Source organism: Nerophis lumbriciformis, linkage group LG14 (assembly GCF_033978685.3).
Source record: "Nerophis lumbriciformis linkage group LG14, RoL_Nlum_v2.1, whole genome shotgun sequence".
Lineage (NCBI taxonomy): Eukaryota > Metazoa > Chordata > Actinopteri > Syngnathiformes > Syngnathidae > Nerophis > Nerophis lumbriciformis.
The window spans coordinates 20,485,118-20,506,074 of NC_084561.2; the positions used below are offsets into that span (position 1 = coordinate 20,485,118).

At 39.4% G+C, this 20,957-nt stretch overlaps 1 protein-coding gene across 1 annotated transcript in view; it reads right to left on the bottom strand.

The window, feature by feature from the left end:
- Positions 1 to 1,910: 1,910 nt before the first annotated feature.
- Positions 1,911 to 20,957, bottom strand: part of dennd1b (DENN/MADD domain containing 1B) — a 362,658-nt gene continuing 343,611 nt past the window's right edge. The window contains exons 21-23 of the mRNA XM_072914655.1: positions 12,102 to 12,187; positions 6,033 to 6,255; positions 1,911 to 3,637 (exon numbers count right to left, since the gene is read on the bottom strand). Of these exons, the coding sequence (XP_072770756.1) occupies positions 2,975 to 3,637; positions 6,033 to 6,255; positions 12,102 to 12,187 (972 nt within the window). The 3' untranslated portion in view covers positions 1,911 to 2,974. The remainder of the gene's footprint in view (positions 3,638 to 6,032; positions 6,256 to 12,101; positions 12,188 to 20,957) is intronic.

Consider the following 20,957-nt stretch of genomic DNA (forward strand, 5'->3'; position numbering starts at 1 on the left):
AATAAATATATATATATATATATATATATATATATATATATATATATATATATATATATATATATATATATATATATATATATTATAAATATATATATACAGTGGGCAAAAAAAGTATTTAGTCAGCCACCAATTGCGCAAGTTCTCCCACTTAAAAGGATGAGAGATGCCTGTAATTTTCCTCATAGGTACACTTCAACTATGAGAGACAGAATGGGGGAAAATAATCCAGGAAATCACATTGTAGGATTTTTTATTAATAAATTGGTACATTCCTCTGTAAAATAAGTATTTGGTGAGCTACAAACAAGCTAGATTTCTGGCTTTCACAGACCTGTAACTTCTTCTTTAAGATGCTCCTCCGTCCTCCACTCGTTACCTGTAGTAATGGCACCCGTTTGGCCTCGTTATCAGTATAAAAGACACCTGTCCACAACCTCAAAACAGTCACACTCCAAACTCCACTATGGCCAAGACCAAAGAGCTGTCAAAGGACACCAGAAACCAAATTGTAGACCTGCACCAGGCTGGGAAGACTGAATCTGCAATAGGTAAGCAGCTTGGTGTGAAGAAATCAATTGTGGGACCAATTATTAGAAGATAGAAGACATACCAGACCACTGATAATCTCCTTCGATCTGGGGCTCCAAGGAAGATCTCACCCCGTGGGGTCCAAATGATCACAAGAACGGTGAGCAAAAATCCCAGAATCACATGGGGACCTGACCTGCAGAGAGCTGGCACCAAAGTAACAAAGGCTAGCATCAGTTACACACTACGCCACCAGGGACTCAAATCCCCCTGCCTAAGCCAGTATATGACCAGGCCTGTCTGAAGTTTGCTACAGAGCATTTGGCTGATTCCGAAAAGTATTGGGAGAATGTCATATGGTCAGGTGAAACCAAAATAGAACTTTTTGGTCAAAACTCAACTTGTCGTGTTTGGAGGAGAAGGAATGCTGAGTTGCATCCAAAGAACACCATACCTGCTGTGAAGCATGGGGGCTGTTTTTCTGCAAAGGGACCAGGACGACTGATCCGTGTAAAGGAAAGAATGAATGAGGCCATGTATTGTGAGATTTTGAGTGAAAACCTCCTATCAGCAAGGGCATTGAAGATGAAACATGGCTGGGTCTTTGAGCATGACAATGATCCAAAACGCACGACCCGGGCAACGAAGGAGAGGCTATGCAAAAAATCAATTCAAGGTCCCGGAGTGGCCTAGCCAGTCTCCAGATCTCAACCCCATTGAAAATCTTTGGAGGAGGTTGAAAGTCTGTGTTGTCCAGCGACAGCCCCAAAACATCCCTGCTATGGAGGCATGGGCCAAAATACCAGCAACATTGTGTGAAAACCTTGTGAAGATTTACAGAAAACGTTTGACCTCTGACATTGCCAACAAAGGGTACATAAAAGTATTGAGATTAACTTTTGTTATTGACTAAATATTTATTTTCCACCATAATTTGCTAATAAAGTCTTTAAAGATGTGATTTTCTGGATTTTTCTTCTCATTTTGTCTCTCATAGTTGAAGTGTACCTATGATGAAAATTACAGGCCTCTCATCTTTTTAAGTGGGAGAACTTGCACAATCGGTTACTGACTAAATACTTTTTTGCCCCACTGTATATTATAAATATATATATATATACATATATATGTAAATATGTATATACAGTGTGTGTGTATGTATATATATATATGTGTATATCTATATCTATATATATATATATGTGTATATATATATATATATATATATATATGTGTATATATATATATATATATATATATATACAAACACACATATGTATATACATATATATATACATACACATATATATATATATATATATATCAATATATATATATATGTATATATATATATATATATATATAATTTATATGTATGTATAAGGGAAGAGCTATGAATTAAATCAATGAAATGAATATATAAATGAATCAAGACGGCGTCAAAGGGGACACGAGCTACGTGACGCGAGAGCATATTTCCGCCTTTAAGTTGTTTTCATTTTTCGTAGCGAGCAAACTATGGTAATGGAAGAGAGAAGGGGAGTGTTATTGCAGTTGGAATTAATCAGCACATTACAACAGTCATTTAGACATTTAGAGCCTGTTTCAGCCTTTAGCGAGCGAGTGATCGTAATTAAAGAGAGAGGTGCAGTGTAATTGTGGCTGGAACGAATTAATGCGTATATATATATATAAACGCAAACAAGCGTTTATTTTGAGCTTGTTTGCGTCCTTTGTCACGCGCAAACAATGGTCATTATTGAGAAAAGGGGGGTGTTATTGCAGCTGGAACAGCGCATTATAACAGTCATTTAGGGCATATTTACACCTTTGCCGTGTAAATGTCCTTCAGTGCCAGCCAATGGTGTTTAAAGAGAAAAGGGAGGTGGGTGTTACTGCAGCTGGAACTAACAACAGTCATTTTTATTGACAAATGTTGATTCGAAATCAGGAGGTATTCGGGGAGAAAATATATATATATATAAATATATATTTTTTTTTGGTAGGCGCATGTCACGCTACTCGAGGAGGGGGAGCGAGCCGGTGTAGCGTACGCTTGTGCCCCCCCCCACAGGAGTGTTCAGACCACTCAGTTTTAAACTGAAACTGGCAAATTGCGCACCTGGAGAGCGGTGAAGCGTATTCGAGGCTCAAAATGCGCGCGGCGCGTAAAAACACGCGCATGTTGGCAGGTCTGCATTTGTATTCGTTCGCTCTGTCCTGACCTGACCTCATGGGATGAACTCGCACAAAGATGGAGCACACTTTATGTGGATGCAAGTGTGTCCCAATACTTTTGTCCACGTATTGCCTTCTTTCACCACTGTGTGGAAAAGGGGATGACTTTGTTGAACGCCACAAGTCTTTCCTGTTTTCCTTGAAGGCATCACGTTCCATCCAGGCGTGACGTAGAACTAGTCCAAATAGTCCTAGTGCTACCATGTTAGGACTGCTCTGTGGCCTTGCTGTGGTTGTTGCAGTGAACCTGTGACAGCTGCAGGCTGCTGTGCAGGACGGGCCCCGCGCAGCACATGGACTCGATCTCCTCCAGGAGGCCTCGATCCTGCGTCGCGGCCCCTAGGGCTTTACCGTGACCCGGGACCCCCTGCGTGTAGTCCTTCTCCCACGGTACCTGAACAGAATTCCTGACGCGGCTCTCCTTGCTGGCCTGCCTCTGGACAGACTTCTGCTTGTAGTTCCTCACCGTCTCCTTGGAGAGCACCTTCCTCCTCAGGATGCCGGTGGAGGCCGGCGGGTTCTGGGCCTGAAGGGGCTCGCTGACGGTTTGGGGCTCTGAAACGGTCCGCACACGTGGAGAGTAGTCGGAGGGATTCGGAGACGTGGAGGGCAAATAGGAGAAGCGGTCTCCTGGTGGTCTCGGTGGAGGTAGAGGAGGCTGGTCGATCTGCTCGTCTGCTCCGTCCTTGCTGGGCTTTTTGGACACCTTCACACTGCTCTTGTTGGCTTGTCTCCGTGGCGACGGTGGAAGGTGTTTCCCATGAACTGCACTGTCGTCCTGACCCATGTTCCAGCCCCCCTGTTCCCCGCTTGCAACACCACCAGCATCGCTGGAGGCTTGACAGGCGCCAGACAACTTTGGTTTGCCCTGAGAAATAAAAAAAAGTATAAAACGTGTTGGTTCCACAGGTTACATAAAAATTAAATATCATTTAATACTTTCATAATGCAAGGAACTAGAGATGTCCGATAACATCGGACTGCCGATATTATCGGCCGATAAATGCTTTAAAATGTAATATCGTTAATTATCGGTATCGGTTTCAAAAAGTAAAATTTATGACTTATTAAAACGCCGCTGTGTACACAGACGTAGGGAGAGGTACAGAGCGCCAATAAACCTTAAAGGCACTGCCTTTTCGTGCCGGCCCAATCACATAATATCTACAGCTTTTCACCACACAAGTGAATGCGAGACATACTTGGTCAACAGCCATACAGGTCACACTGAGGGTGGCCGTATAAACAACTTTAACACTGTTACAAATATGCGCCACACTGTGAACCCACACCAAACAAGAATGACAAACACATTTCGGGAGAACATCCGCACCGTAACACAACATAAACACAACAGAACAAATACCCAGAACCCCTTGCAGCACTTACTCTTCCGGGACGCTACAATATACATCCCCCGCTACCCCCACCTCCCTCCGCCTCAACCCCGCCCACCTCAGCCTCCTCATGCTCTCTCAGCTGCTGTTTTGAGGCATGTTAAAAAAAATAATGCACTTTGTGACTTCAATAATAAATATGGGAGTGCCATGTTGGCACTTTTTTCCATAACTTGAGTTGATTTATTTTGGAAAACCTTGTTGCATTGTTTAATGCATCCAGCAGGGCATCACAACAAAATTAGGCATAATAATGTGTTGATTCCACGACTGTATGTATCGGTATCGGTTGATATCGGAATCGGTAATTAAGTGTTGAACAATATTGGAAATCGGCAAAAAAGCCATTATCGGACATCTCTACAAGGAACCCCTTATGATAACTTCAAATACACATCACATGCTGATGAATGTTGCATAATACCCATACATGGTAACATTTATGATCAAATGCATGTATTGTTTTGTAAATAAACATATAAATATACAAATAAAATATTTGTTTTACTAAAGAACAAAGTAAAAGCAAATCTCTTTAAGTACGATAATTTATAATAGAAATAAATATTTCAAAGATAGTATTTCAAACTATATGGACTTTTCACAGTAAAACCGTGGTAAATGATAGTTGGTTATAATTAAATAATGTTAAAGTTAAAGTACCACTGATAGTCACTCACACACTAGCTGTGGTGAAATTACCCTCTGCATTTGAACCATGCCCTTGTTCCACCCCCTGGGAGGTGAGGGGAGCAGTGAGCAACAGCGGTGGCCGCGCTCGGGAATAATTTTGGTGATTTAACCCCCAATTACAACCCTTGGAATACATTGGGAAGAGGTATTATCTTATACATAAACATATTTGTAAAAAAAAAAGCTTTTATTTTAGTCACTAAGGTCAAAATACATTAAAAAAAATCCTAATGTAACAGAATAATTTCTGGAGTTAATATGTAAAATGTTGCATTTTAAATGTAATATTTTAATCATAAATATCTAAGATACAGCGAAATAATGCTATCAGTTATTGTCAAATGCCTTTGGGAAAAAACAATAATGTATTTTATAAATCAACAAACAGTAAATATTTGTTTTAAAGGTGAAAATAAAAATACATATCATAATGTCTTTATTTATTTTTGTAAATTCTGGAGTTGATATTTACAATTTACAAATATTTCAAATGTAATATTTCAACCATATTAACCTAATTGACACAGTAACCGTGATGAGTGATAATTGGTTCTCATTAAAGACATTGGGTTTAGTGCAATACTATTTCATGAATAAACGTACATGTACATGATTATTGATTTATTTTTTTAGTTACTAAGGTGAAAAGTAGAACAAATATCTCAATGTATTAGAATAATTTCTGGAGTTAAAATGTGAAACGTCACATTTAAAATGTAATATTTCAACAATGGAGCGTTTATAAATATACTACAATAAGTTATTAAATGTATTAGGGAAAATACAATATTATAAATTATAAACAAACATACTGTATAGGTATTTTTTTAAAGGTGAAAATAAAACTATTATCTTCATGTCTTTTTCTCTTATTATAAAAAAAAATGGCGATTTCTTTGGCGACACCTAGTGGTCAATATTTCATTAAATTAAGCTTGTGATGCGGTAAGTTAAACGGACACGTTTGTTACTGGATAGTTTCGAATACGCGTCTGCCCTAGAGAATTTGTATGTAATTCATTTATTGTTATTTATCAAATAAAAATGTTTTACATCATTTATCAATAATCGTATGTTTTTTTAAGCCACCACCGCCTGAAAAGTCTTTATTTTCGCTGTATTCAGCACAGTTGATCTTGTGCGTCTCATATAATTTATAGTGATCTTTCATACCGAAGCCTGATAGTCCAGATCCTCAATGGACCTGAAGAAGTCCAGGCTCTTGGCAGCACTGAGCTTGCCTTGCTCCAAGGTGGTGGTGCTCAGAGAGTCCAGGATCTCCTCCAGCAGGTTCATCTTGCCCGAGTGGGAGGAGTCCATGTCCAGATCCAGAGAGTACGAGTCATCGCTGTCTTCGGTGTATGACGGGACGTCTCCGCTGTCCTCTGACGAGAACCTTTGTTTGGAACACAAAAAAATCAGATTTGCATTGACATTACATCAAACACTGGGGTCCAAACAGGTGATTTACATAACTGTGGCGTTCCTCAAGGCCCCCCTTTAAGTCCTCTCCTTTTAGGCAGCTACATATTTTTTTCATAATATAATTTATGTAACTAAGGTGTTGCAGCTAATGCAACAACATTTCGTTCTTATCTGTACTGTAAAGTTCAAATTTGAATGACAATAAAAGGAAGTCTAAGTCTAAGTCTGTAGCTTGTTTACTTCAGATGCAGTCAGTAGTCATATGTTCAACTTCTTGTGGTGTTCCTCAAGGTTCCATGTTAGGTCCTCTCCTTTTCATCTTCATTTGACTATCTTTTGTGTAGAAGGTCAATTTAACAGGAGCAGAGCACTCCTGTACTTCTGACAAAATAACTCAACCAAACATCTTCAGAATATACAAAGTAAGACGAGTGAAGTGAAGGGAGAAGTCCGGCACCCCGGTCCTTAGCTTTCTGGGAATGTGGCCCCCAATCAATTTAGTTGATTATACCTGTCCTAAGAACTGTAAAGCTAAAATCACGTTGGAGTTGGGGTTTCTCTACACTGGAAAAACCCACAATCTCACCAAGTATATACAAACCCCGTTTCCATATGAGTTGGGAAATTGTGTTGGATGTAAATATAAACGGAATACAATGATTTGCAAATCCTTTTCAACCCATATTCAGTTGAATATGCTACAAAGACAACATATTTGATGTTCAAACTGATAAACATTTTTTTTTTGCAAATAATCATTAACTTTAGAATTTGATGCCAGCAACATGTGACAAAGAAGTTGGGAAAGGTGGCAATAAATACTGATAAAGTTGAGGAATGCTCAATAAACACTTATTTGGAACATCCCACAGGTGAATAGGCAAATTGGGAACAGGTGGGTGCCATGATTGGGTATAAAAGTAGATTCCATGAAATGCTCAGTCATTCACAAACAAGGATGGGGCGAGGGTGACCACTCTGTCAACAAATGCGTGAGCAAATTGTTGAACAGTTTAAGAAAAACCTTTCTCAACCAGCTATTGCAAGGAATTTAGGGATTTCACCATCTACGGTCTGTAATATCATCAAAGGGTTCAGAGAATCTGGAGAAATCACTGCACGTAAGCAGCTAAGCCTGTGACCTTCGATCCCTCAGGCTGTACTGCATCAACAAGCGACATCAGTGTGTAAAGGATATCACCACATGGGCTCAGGAACACTTCAGAAATCCACTGTCAGTAACTACAGTTGGTTGCTACATCTGTAAGTGCAAGTTAAAACTCTCCTATGCAAGGTGAAAACCGTTTATCAACAACACCCAGAAACGCCGTCTGCTTCGCTGGGCCTGAGCTCATCTAAGATGGACTGATACAAAGTGGAAAAGTGTTCTGAAGAGTCCACATTTCAAATTGTTTTTGGAAACTGTGGACGTCGTGTCCTCCGGACCAAAGAGGAAAAGAACCTTCCGGATTGTTATAGGCACAAAGTTGAAAAGCCAGCATCTGTGATGGCATGGGGGTGTATTAGTGCCCAAGACATGGGTAACTTACACATCTGTGAAGGCGCCATTAATGCTGAAAGGTACATACAGGTTTTGGAGCAATATATGTTGCCATCCAAGCAACGTTACCATGGACGCCCCTGCTTATTTCAGCAAGACAATGCCAAGCCACGTGTTACATCAACGTGGCTTCATAGTAAAAGAGTGCAGGTACTAGACTGGCCTGCCTGTAGTCCAGACCTGTCTCCCATTGAAAATGTGTGGTGCATTATGAAGCCTAAAATACCACAACGGAGACCCCCGGACTGTTGAACAACTTAAGCTGTACATCAAGCAAGAATGGGAAAGAATTCCACCTGAGAAGCTTAAAAAATGTCAGTTCCCAAACGTTTACTAAGTGTTGTTAAAAGAAAAAGGCCATGTAACACGGTGGTTAACATGCCCTTTCCCAACTACTTTGGCCCGTGTTGCAGCCATGAAATCCTAAGTTAATTATTATTTGCAAAAAAAAAAAAAAGTTTATGTGTTTGAACATCAAATATCTTGTCTTTGTAGTGCATTCAATTGAATATGGGTTGAAAAGGATTTGCAAATCATTGTATTCTGTTTATATTTACATCTAACACAATTTCCCAACTCATATAGAAACAGGGTTTGTACACTATATTGCCAAAAGTATTTGGCCACCTGCCTTGACTCACATATGAACTTGAAGTGCCATCCCATTCCTAACCCATAGGGTTCAATATGATGTCGGTCCACCTTTTGCAGCTATTACAGCTTCCACTCTTCTGGGAAGGCTTTCCACAAGGTTTCTACCATTCTTCCAAAAGTGCATTGGTGAGGTCACACACTGATGTTGGTGGAGAAGGCCTGGCTCTCAGTCTCCGTTCTAATTCATCCCAAAGGTGTTCTATCGGGTTCAGGTCAGGACTCTGTGCAGGCCAGTCAAGTTCATCCACACCAGACTCTGTCATCCATGTCTTTATGGACCTTGCTTTGTGCACTGGTGCACAGTCATGTTGAAAGAGGAAGGGGCCCGCTCCAAACTGTTCCCACAAAGTTGGGAGCATGGAATTGTCCAAAATGTTTTGGTATCCTGGAGCATTCGAAGTTCCTTTCACTGGAACTAAGGGCCAAGCCCAACTCCTAAAAAACAACCCCACACCATAATTCCTCCGCTGACCCCTCTCTGTCAGTTTACGTGGCCTACCACTTCGTGGCTGAGTTGCTGTTGTTCCCAAACTCTTCCATTTTCTTATAATAAAGCCGACAGTTGACTTTGGAATATTTCGGAGCGAGGAAATTTCACGACTGGATTTGTTGCACAGCTGGCATCCTATGACAGTTCCACTTTGGAAATCACTGAGAGCGGCTCATTCTTTCACAAACGTTTATAGAAACAGTCTCCATGCCTAAGTGCTTAATTTTATACACCTGTGGCCGGGCCAAGTGATTAGGACACCTGATTCTGATCATTTGGATGGGTGGACAAATACTTTAGGCAATATGGTGTATTTCTAATTTCTGGTGAAAATATCTCAACAAACCTAAAACAAGTCACAATCCCCTAAATAGTATGTTTTCAGTGAGACATCAGAACTTGTTTTTAGGCAATAGAGTAGACACAAAACATCACAACACTCGTGAAAATAGCTAATGATAATTGTTGATTGCTAATTTCAAGATCCCTTTTGAGTTTGTTAAGTTTAAATATGTCTTATTTCAAGAAATCTTACCAAGACAATTTTTAAATGTTCCATTGACAGATTTGTTTTGCTCATTACAAGCAAAAATAACTTATAATTTTTTCAACAGTGGCCTTTTCAGTTCAGTTCAGTTCAGTTTCAGTTTATTTGGAACATGCATACGATACAATGTAATGCATCACACAATTGCAGTTGTTTCATTACAGCACGTACGAAAAGGAGTAGGAAGAAGCTGAGCTTATTTAATCCTACCCCTTTTCATACCATAGCAATTTTATCCAATATCCAGTGAACACATGAATAATAAATAAATAATATACCACAGTAAGCAAAGAATTATTAAATACATAAATAATTGTTGTCTCAATAAAAAAAAGAAAAAAAAAAGGTTCAAGATGTTCATCATCATTCTTGTTCTGTGTACTTTGTGAACACTTGTAGTTTGAACAGTCTCTTAAACTGATTCATATTAGTGCTTTGTTTGATTTCTTTGGTTAAGGACTATTTTCACTGCTGGACTCTACACGGCAAAAAGTCATTGTTCAAAAACAAGAAAAAAAAAATACAAAAATGAGAGGTATTTTATTTGAACTAAGCAAAATTATCTGCCAATAGAACTGAAATTCATAAATGTATTTATGGTGAGTGTTATTGACACTAACAATATCAATCAATATGTGGACTAGTTCCTTATTCCCTTTCAATACATACACTTGTTTGAACAGAACAAAGTAAATAGTACACCATAACTAAACAAAAGAGAAAACAACCATCTACTGTGTCTATAGATGTTTTCATTCATCTACACTGCAAAAAGTCAGTGTTCAAAAACAACAAAAAAATAAATAAATAATTAGGGGTATTTTATTTGAACTAAGCAAAATTATCTGCCAATAGAACAAGAACATTTGGCTTGTCAAGACTTTCCAAAACAAGTAAAATTAGCTAACCTCAATGAACCCAAAAATACCTTAAAATAAGTATATTCTCACTAATAACAAGTGCACTTTTCTTGGTAGAAGAAAAATGAGACCTTTTTGCTCAATATATTGAAAAATATTCTTAAATTAAGTAAATGCTAGTGCCATTATCTTGACATATTGATATGCGCTCGGCATCATGATTTGTTTTTTCATGCTTGAAGTAAGAAATGATTACTTTAAAAAAGTAGTTTTATACTTGTGAATGTTGATGACACAGCTTTGCAACACTTGATATTCTAGTTTCAAGCCTGTTTTACTCAATATAGGTCATAACATCTCAGCAACAAGCTGTAATATCTTACTGAGATCATTTAGGACCAAAACCCTTAAAACAAGTAAAACACTCTAACATAAAATCTGCTTAGTGAGAAGAATTATCTTATACATCACCCTTATTTGAGATATTTAATCTTACTTATATTTCAGTTTTTGCAGTGTAGAAAGAGGTTCCGCAGCCTCCGTAGCAGAACCTCCAGGTTCCCTCAGGCCATAAGACTCTTGAACGCATCATAATAATCCCCTCAATTCCCCCCTAAAACGGATTAACTCCCTGGAATATAAAGACAATATAACATACATCCATAAACGGGGATGCATATGCAAAAGTGCAATATATTTATCTGTACAGTAATCTATTTATTTATATCTGCACCTTATTGCTCTTTTATCCTGCACTACAACAAGCTAATGCAACCCAATTTTGTTCTTATCTGTATTGTAAAGCAGTGGTCCCCAACCACCGGTCTGTGGATCGATTGGTACCGGGCCGCACAAGAAATAAAAAAAAATAATAAAAAAAACCACAACATACACTTACAATTAGTGCACCAACCCAAAAAACCTCCCTCCCCCATTTACACTCATTCACACAAAAGGGTTGTTTCTTTCCGTTATTAATATTCTGGTTCCTACATTATATATCAATATAGATCAATACAGTCTGCAGGGATACAGTCCGTAAGCAAACATGATTGTATTTCTTTATGACAAAAAAATAAAAATAAAAAATAAAATATACCCCCCGGTCTGTGGGACAAATTTTCAAGCGTTGACCGGTCCGCAGCTACAAGAAGGTTGGGGACCACTGATGTAAAGTTCAAATTTGAATGACAATAAAAAGGAAGTCTAAGTCTAAATCTAAGTCTTAATCCATTCCATAATTTAATTCCACATACAGATATGTTAAAGGTTTTGTAAAGTGTTGTACGAGCATACAAACGTTTTAAATTAGATTTTCCTCTAAGGTTATATTTCTCCTCTTTTCCCAGTGTATTTTATTTTTTACCAATATGATTCACAGCCCAAATGCAGCTGAGATAGGCTCCAGCACCCCCCACGACCCCAAAAGGGACAAGCGGTAGAAAATGGATGGATGGATGGATGCATTCACATTCTGTTTAATTTTTGTAAAAATAAAAAAATAAAAAATAATAATAGAAGTGTTTTTATCAGTAATGGTCACTTGGGGGCAGTATTGCCATGAGTTAAAAAAAGGAACTTTCTTTGAGCATCTTTTCCCTTTTTAACATGTTTTGTCTATCACATGAATCTATACGTTAGACAACAATGTGCACGTCTTTGGTGATCTAACACAGGCAGCGTGAAATAAAAGCCGAGCACTCACTTGCTTGCGCTGTCCAGCTCGTCATCGTCAAGCCCGTAGCCGAGATCTGGAGGGCCCGTGCTCATGGGAGACTTGCTGAAGTTCTGCTGTATAAACGAGAATCACAACACAAAAAAAAGTGATTAGAAGAAGATGCTCAGCTCTCTTAGCACAAAGCTCGTTTTATTGAACCTCGACCCAAAGAGTTGCGAGAAAATGAGTGAAATGGTGTCTGGGGGATGAGAATCTTTTACGAGTGTTTAAAAGTGAGCAGGCCAGTAAGTGCACTGGCAATGTGCAAAGTGCTGAGTGGTCAGTATGTGTTTAGTGACACGGCAGGTTTAATAAGCCACCTGTGTAACATGCTTCATGTGCGGGTTGAAGAAGAGACAGCGGCTTTACAAAGCAACGCGGGGGCGCTTCCCATCTGCTGCGGGCCACTTATTAACATGGCCTCCACCGCCACGCACATGTTCCTCTCCTCTCTGACCGCCACTACACATCTACCATGTCTCACCTTCTCATTGACATTCTTCTCACGAGGCGGCCATCTTTTTTGTTGTTGTTGTTGTTGAAACTGGCCCTCTGTGCTTTTGGTTCGTTACATAACAAAACATATGCAGTGGGGTTCCTGCACATATTCATCTTTTTTTCACCTTTTGCTCCCCCCCCAATGTACTCTTCTGTAAACCACACAATGCAAGAAACATCGCAGAAAAGAAAGACGTTTTGATGCCTTAAGCATACTTGCCAACCTTGAGACCTCCGATTTCGGGAGGTGGGGGGTGGGGGACGTGGTTGGGGGCGGGGGCGTGGTTAAGAGGGGAGGTGTATATTTACAGCTAGAATTCACCAAGTCAAGTATTTCATATATATATATATATATATAAGAAATACTTGACTTTCAGTGAATTCTAGCTATATATATATATATATATATATATATATATATATATATATATATATATATATATATATATAAATAAATAAAATAAATACTTGAATTTCAGTGTTCATTTATTTACACATATACACACACATAACACTCATCTACTCATTGTTGAGTTAAGGGTTGAATTGTCCATCCTTGTTCTATTCTCTGTCACTATTTTTCTAACCATGCTGAACACCCTCTCTGATGATGCATTGCTGTGTGGCACGCACAAAAGTGCTTTCATCAAATGCACTAGATGGCAGTATTGTCCTGTTTAAGAGTGTCACAACATTGCTGTTTACGGCAGACAAACTGCTTTACGGTAGACGAAAACTTGACTGCTGTTGTTGTGTGTTGTTACCGCGCTGGGAGGACATTAATGAAACTGCCTAACAATAAACTCACATAAGAAACCAAGAACTCGCCCTCGATCATTCTACAGTTATAATGATTGGGCAGGCACGTTGTTTATATTGTGGGAAAGCGGACTCAGGTCCGCATGGAGCTGGAGGGGGCGTGGCCTCCAGCTCCGCCTGAATTTCGGGAGATTTTCGGGAGAAAATTTGTCCCGGGAGGTTTTCGGGAGAGGCGCTGAATTTCGGGAGTCTCCCGGAAAATCCGGGAGGGTTGGCAAGTATGGCCTTAAGTGAGAGAAGCACAGGCGGCGCTTGAGAGAGAACGTAACCAAAGACACAACGATAGAAGGTAAGCGTAAAAAAGAACGGTGTTGGAAAAGAAGAATACAACAGTGCCTCGGTTTTTTCCCCCACAAAAATTATTGGCCAAAATTAGAGATGTCCGATAATATCGGCAGTCCGATATTATCGGCCGATAAATGCTTTAAAATGTAATATCGGAAATTATCGGTATCTGTTTCCAAAAGAAAAATGTATGACTTTTTAAAACGCCGCTGTACGGAGTGGTACACGGACGTAGGGAGAAGTACAGAGCGCCAATAAACCTTAAAGCAGGGGTGCTCACACTTTTTCTGCAGGCGAGCTACTTTTCAATTGATCAAGTCGTGGGGATCTACCTCATTCATATATATAATTTATATTTACTTATTTATGAAATATATGTTTTTGTTAACAAGTTAAAGGTGTTTAATGATAATGCAAGCATGTTTAACACATATAGTTAATATTGTTAATACATTAAAGGTGTTTAATGATAATACAAGTATGTTTAATACATATAGTTAATATTGTTAACAAGTTAAAGGTGTTTAAAGATAATGCAAGCATGTTTAACACATATAGTTAATATTGTTAACAACTTAAAGGTGGTTAAAAATAATACAAGCATGTTTAACACAAATAGTTAATATTGTTAACAACTTAAAGGTGGCTAAAGATAAAACAAGCATGTTTAACACATATAGTTAATATTGTTAACAACTTAAAAGTGGTTAAAGATAATACAAGCATGTTTAACACATAGTTAATATTGTTAACAACTTAAAGGTGGTTAAAGATAATACAAGCATGTATAACACATATAGTTAATATTGTTAACAAGTTAAAGGTGGTTAAAGATAATACAAGCATGTTTAACACATATAGTTAATATTGTTAACAACTTAAAGGTGTTTAAAGATAATACAAGCATGTTTAACACATATAGTTAATATTGTTAATAAGTTAAAGATGTTTAATGATAATACAAGCATGTTTAACACATATAGTTAATATTGTTAACAAGTTAAAGGTGTTTAATGATAATACAAGCATGTTTAACACATATAGTTAATATTGTTAACAACTTAAAGGTGTTTAAAGATAATACAAGCATGTTTAACACATATAGTTAATATTGTTAATAAGTTAAAGGTGGTTAAAGATAATACAAGCATGTTTAACACATATAGATTCCTTTCTTTCATGAAGACAATAATATAAGTTGGTGTATTACCTGATTGTGATGACTTGCATTGATTGGAATCAGACAGTGGTGATGATAACGTCCGCATTTTCGAATGGAGGAGAAAAAAAGTCCTCCTTTCTGTCCAATACCACATGAAAGTGGTTGGTTTTTGGCATCTTATTTGTCCAGCTTCCGTACTCCTTTGTATACACTTTACAAGAAATACATTGTCGGCAAACTCCGTAGCTTGCTAGCTTGTGCACGCCAGCTTTTTGAGACTCTTATTTTGGTAGCGCAGGCAGGATGAAGCAGAGCTTTTATTGTGCAACTGTGCAGTCGGTCTTTGGAGTTTTGACGACAGGTACGGCGCCAGAGTCTGTTGAAATAAAGTGTTTCTCGCCTTCCAGTCGGTAATTTTAATGAGCTGGCAGCAGCCAGCGTCATCTCAGAAGAGCCTCGGGTGCCGTGAATGTCAATCAAGTGACGAAAGTGACGTCATAGTGAAGATTTATGATCGCCCATTTTTTGGACTATTTTTTTAATGCCTGGCTGGTGATCGACTGACACACCCTCCGAGATCGACCGGTAGATCGCGATCGACGTAATGAGCACCCCTGCCTTAAAGGCACTGGCATTGCGTGCCGGCCCAGTCGCAGAATATCTACGGCTTTTCACACACACAAGTGAATGCAAGGCATACTTGGTCAATATCCATACAGGCCACACTGAGGGTGGCCGTATAAACAACTTTAACACTGTTACAAATATGCGCCACACTGGGAACCCACACCAAACAAGAATGACAAACACATTTCGGGAGAACATCCGCACCGTAACACAACATAAACACAACATAACAAATACCCAGAACCCCTTGCAGCACTAACTCTCCCGGGACACCCCCCCCCCCCCCCCCACCTGCTCTCCCTGAGAGAGAGCACGTCCCAAATTCCAAGCTGCTGTTTTGAGGCATGTTAAAAAAAATTATGCACTTTGTGACTTCAATAATAAATATGGCAGTGCCATGTTGGCATTTTTTTTCCATAACTTGAGTTGATTTATTTGGTAAAACCTTGTTACATTGTTTAATGCATCCAGCGGGGCATCACAACAAAATTAGGGATACTAATGTGTTAATTCCACGACTGTATATATCGGTATCGGTTGGTATCGAAATCGGTAATTAAGAGTTGGACAATATCGGAATATCGGCAAAAAAGCCATTATCGGACATCTCTAGCCAAAATATGTTTGTATATTGTCTTCGTTATTGTGCAGCCAAACATTGCAATGCTATGACGAGGCGTTCAAGCGCACTGCGTAACTTTGAGCGTTAGGCTTTCATAGTGCTCCAATTTAACCCAAAGAAGGTTGCAAATTGTCCCATACCGCTTTGGGGTTGTGCAGTCAGGACAGTCGTTAAACATGCATTCTTGGATATGACTGGAACTTTGATAAAGAAGGCGAGAAACAATACTGAATTCAAGAAGAGGTGGGGGAAAGTCGCAAATGAGATCTGTTTATGTGATCCCCATTAGCTGTTTTTTTTTTGTTAGCATAGTATTTGCTAACATACAAAAAACGTTTTGCCCATAATTGACTGATCCTCCAACAAATCAGATTTCTTTTTCTATTGTATATATATTTCGGACAGAGCAAAACAAAATTAGTCTTCTCTACACAACATTAGTGATAGTAAAAAACAAACAAAAATATGTGTCCGAAAAAGAGCAGGATCACGTAGATATAATAATCTTATTCTTGATCAACAATAAAATACATAATCACATATGTAAACAATTCAGTACATTATTACAAGATACATGTCACTTATGTATATATTTATATATGTATGTGTGTATATATATATATATATATATGTATATAGACATACCCATAGGTACATAATACGCGCACGCACGCGCACACACACACACAACCTTAAATCCTGAATGAATGGATTATTATCTATAAAATGTGCTATTGGTGTTCACATTTTTGGGTGTCTGAACAGATTAATTGAATTCACATGGTTTATTGCTTCGGTTTTTGTACAATTCAGTTTTGTTGACAGATTATGAACACCAACTGTAGTTTAGGATAAGGAAATGTTCCTACATTGGGGTTACTCAGTGGCCTAGTGGTTAGAGCAGGCCTGGGCAATTATTGTGACTCGGGAGCCACATTTAGAGAAAAAAATGTGTCTGGGGGCCGGTATATCTATTTTTAGGAACACTAATACAAAACCTCACAATAATGTCTGATTGAATGCTAAAAACGTTATGACAGACCGCCTTAAAAAACGTAATGGAATTTCACATTTTTCTACGAAGGATAAAACACTGAATATTAACAAAATATGAATGTCACACCCCCTTTCGATCGACATATTTTACAATCAAGTGAAACGCAACAAAAATGCAACAAACAGTGAAATATGAACGCGAAGGGTACAAAATAAACCCACCTATAATCTGATATATCTGATATATCACTAAGCTTTAGAACTTTGTTGTGAAAATCTCCTTCCGCGCCTGTGGAAACGCTTCCCGCCCAACATTGCTTGGTGCCTCGTCTGAACTGCTGTGACGTAGATTACCATAGTAACTAATTAGATTACCATAGTAACTAATTAGATGACCATAGTAACTGGTATATCATCCATAAGCGCAGATTCCAACCATTGAAATACTTTGAATAGTTCAAGACTGGCGGTCATTAGAAAACATCACTGCACATCATAATGGCAGCTAGTTTCCATCTTAAAGATCTAAAAAAATGATTTGGGAATGTCCGGCGGGCCAGATTGAAAAGCTTAACGGGCCGCATGTGGCCCCCGGGCCTTAATTTGCCCAGGTCTGGGTTAGAGTGTCCGCCCTGAGATCGGTAGGTTGTGAGTTCAAACCCCGGCTGAGTCATACCAAAGACTATAAAAATGGGACCCATTACCTCCCTGCTTGGCACTCAGCATCAAGGGCTGGAATGGGGGGTTAAATCACCAAAAATTATTCCCGGGCGTGGCCACCGCTACTGCTCACTGCTCCCCTCACCTCCCAGGGGGTGAACAAGGGGATGGGTCAAATGCAGAGGACAAATTTCACCACACCTAGTGTGTGTGTGACAATCATTGGTACTTTAACTCATGAAGTTAAGTTAAGTTAACTTCATGAGCCAGACAGGCGGAATGCAACGTGTGCCTGGCATTTGGGGCACACACACAAGTTAAAATGTGCGCAGTAGTCACTTTAGCCTTTCAGTCTTGGGTCTAAGCAGGAACACATGTGGGGGCACAGTTGATTGGCCAACTCGCCGGCCTTCCATGGTAGCTTGGAGCTATAATGAAAGAGATTTGAGAGGGGCTCGGGCCTGGGATCCCGAAACAGCATTTAATGGATTCCTGTGTCAGGGCAGTAAATCTGGGGCCGGTCTGACACGGCAGCCAACCACAGCGGGCCGACAGAGCGGAGATGCACCTGTGAACGGCTTGGAGTGGGGTGGGGTGGGCTTTGGGTTGCTTGCACACACACACACACACACACACACACACACACACACACACACACACACACACACACACACACACACACACACACCAGGCTCGTTCATTTGAACATGTTTGGGGAAGCGGGGCCTCTCTGTGCAGCTAGGTGTTTATTAAAGCAAGGTGAGCAGACGCAGGTCACATGGCCGGCAAAGCACTCTGATCTCGGTTACAGCCGTGGCACCGCCTGTCCGAAAAAGGAAGTTCCACAGGGAGCCCCTCATCAATTTGTCTCCCCGGTTCCGTTTCGACACTTTCCAACAACTCGCTTTTCACACTTTTCTACCAAGAGTTCCTGAAGAGCATGCCATTTATCTGACACGTGAACTCCGATGAACCGCGCGCGTCAATGTAAAGAACAAAAAGCATGTTTAAGATCGGCGGCAGTCAAATATAGTCAAGCCCCGGGCCCGACAGAGCAAGAGGAAAACATGAAATAGAAGAACAACACATTTTCATACTGCTGCTCCATTAGCTCCTCGCTGAGGGCTAATGGGAAGCTGAGAGAAGCAAATGGAAAAAGTGGCTTCCTGCTCCACAATTGCTGTCACTTTTGTTTTCCCGTCAGTCAGCAGCATGGAACACACAGATGAGAGGGAGTCCATTCTCAATCACGGGTCATGTTTAACATTACAGCTTTTCATTTCTTCCCGTCGTTATCACTTTGTTTTAATTAAATCATATGAGCGCTTTGATCGGAGTTCAAGCGTACTTGGCTACAGAGCAGAGGAATACCTTCAGTATTTGGATGTGACACCATGCACTGTGAGTAGGGATGTCCGATAATATCGGACTGCCGATAATATCGGCCGATAAATGCTTTAAAATGTAATATCGGAAATGATCGGTATCGGTTTCAAAAAGTAACATTTATGAATTTTTAAAGCACCGCTGTGTACACGGACGTAGGGAGAAGTACAGAGCGCCAATAAACCTTAAAGGCACTTCCTTTGCGTGCCGGCCCAGTCACATAATATCTACAGCTTTTCACACACACAAGTGAATGCAATGCATACTTGTCAACAGCCATACAGGTCACACTGAGGGTGGCCGTATAAACAACTTTAACACTGTTACAAATATGCGCCACACTGTGAACCCACACCAAACAAGAATGACAAACACATTTCGGGAGAACATCCGCACCGTAACACAACATAAACACAACAGAACAAATACCCAGAACCCGTTGCGGCACTAACTCTTCCGGGACGCTCAATATACACCCCCCCCGCTACCCCCACTTCAACCTCCTCATGCTCTCTCAGGGAGAGCATGTCCCAAATTCCAAGCTGCTGTTATGAGGCATGTTAAAAAAAAAAAACTTTGTGACTTCAATAATAAATATGGCAGTGCCATGTTGGCATTTTTTTCCATAACTTGAGTTGATTTATTTTGTAAAAAACCTTGTTACATTGTTTAATGCATCCAGCGGGGCATCACAACAAAATTAGGCATAATAATGTGTTAATTCCACGACTGTATATATCGGTATCGGTTGATATCGGAATCGGTAATTAAGAGTTGGACAATATCGGATATCTGCAAAAAAGCCATTATCGGACATCTCTAACTGTGAGTAAATGAAACTCAAAACTCTGACCTAATGCTCACAGCTTTCACCATCCCTCATGCAAAATCTCAAAAAAAAAAGAAAAAAGTTTCCACATCTGATGCAACACATGGCTATTGAGATTTTTTCCTGGCCCCAGACTGAGCCCCCCTCCCCCCATATGGGGCCTAGTCTGGGATCTACTTTTTTTTTTTTTACTCATCCACCTCTCCCCATCTCCACCTTTTACGGAGCGCTGCCCCTAGTGGCGACCCATCAGCGTTCCTGTTCTGTCACCCTGTACTTGATTGATTGATTGAAACTTTTATTAGTAGATTGCACAGTACAGTACATATTCCGTACAAATGACCACTAAATGGTAACACCCCAATAAGTGTTTCAACTTGTTTAAGTCAGGGTCCACGTTAATCAATTCATGGTGGAACCTTGATTCACAAACACCTTTAGTTGCATCCTTTCCCGTTTACAAACCTTTACATCGCGCCAAAAATGCATCTGTGTGTGAAACATGTCTCGGCGTACAAACGCTTCTTTCATTTATTAATTTTGTGTGCCGCTGAAAGCCCTATTTTGGCTGCCATTTTGATGACATCACTTCCTGTACACGCGAGCACAGCCCTTTTGAAATGGAAATGGAAAAGGGTTATACTTGTATAGCGCTTTTCTACCATTAAGGTACTCCATACTTGCCAACCTTGAGACCTCCGATTTCAGGAGGCGGGGGGCGAGGTTGGGGGCGGGGCGTGGTTAAGAGGGGAGGAGTATATTTACAGCTAGGATTCAGCAAGTCAAGTATTTTATATATATATATATATATATATATATATATATATATATATATATATATATATATATATATATATATATATATATATATATATACATATATATATATATATATATATACATACAGTATATATATATATATATATATATATATATATATATATATATATATATATATAT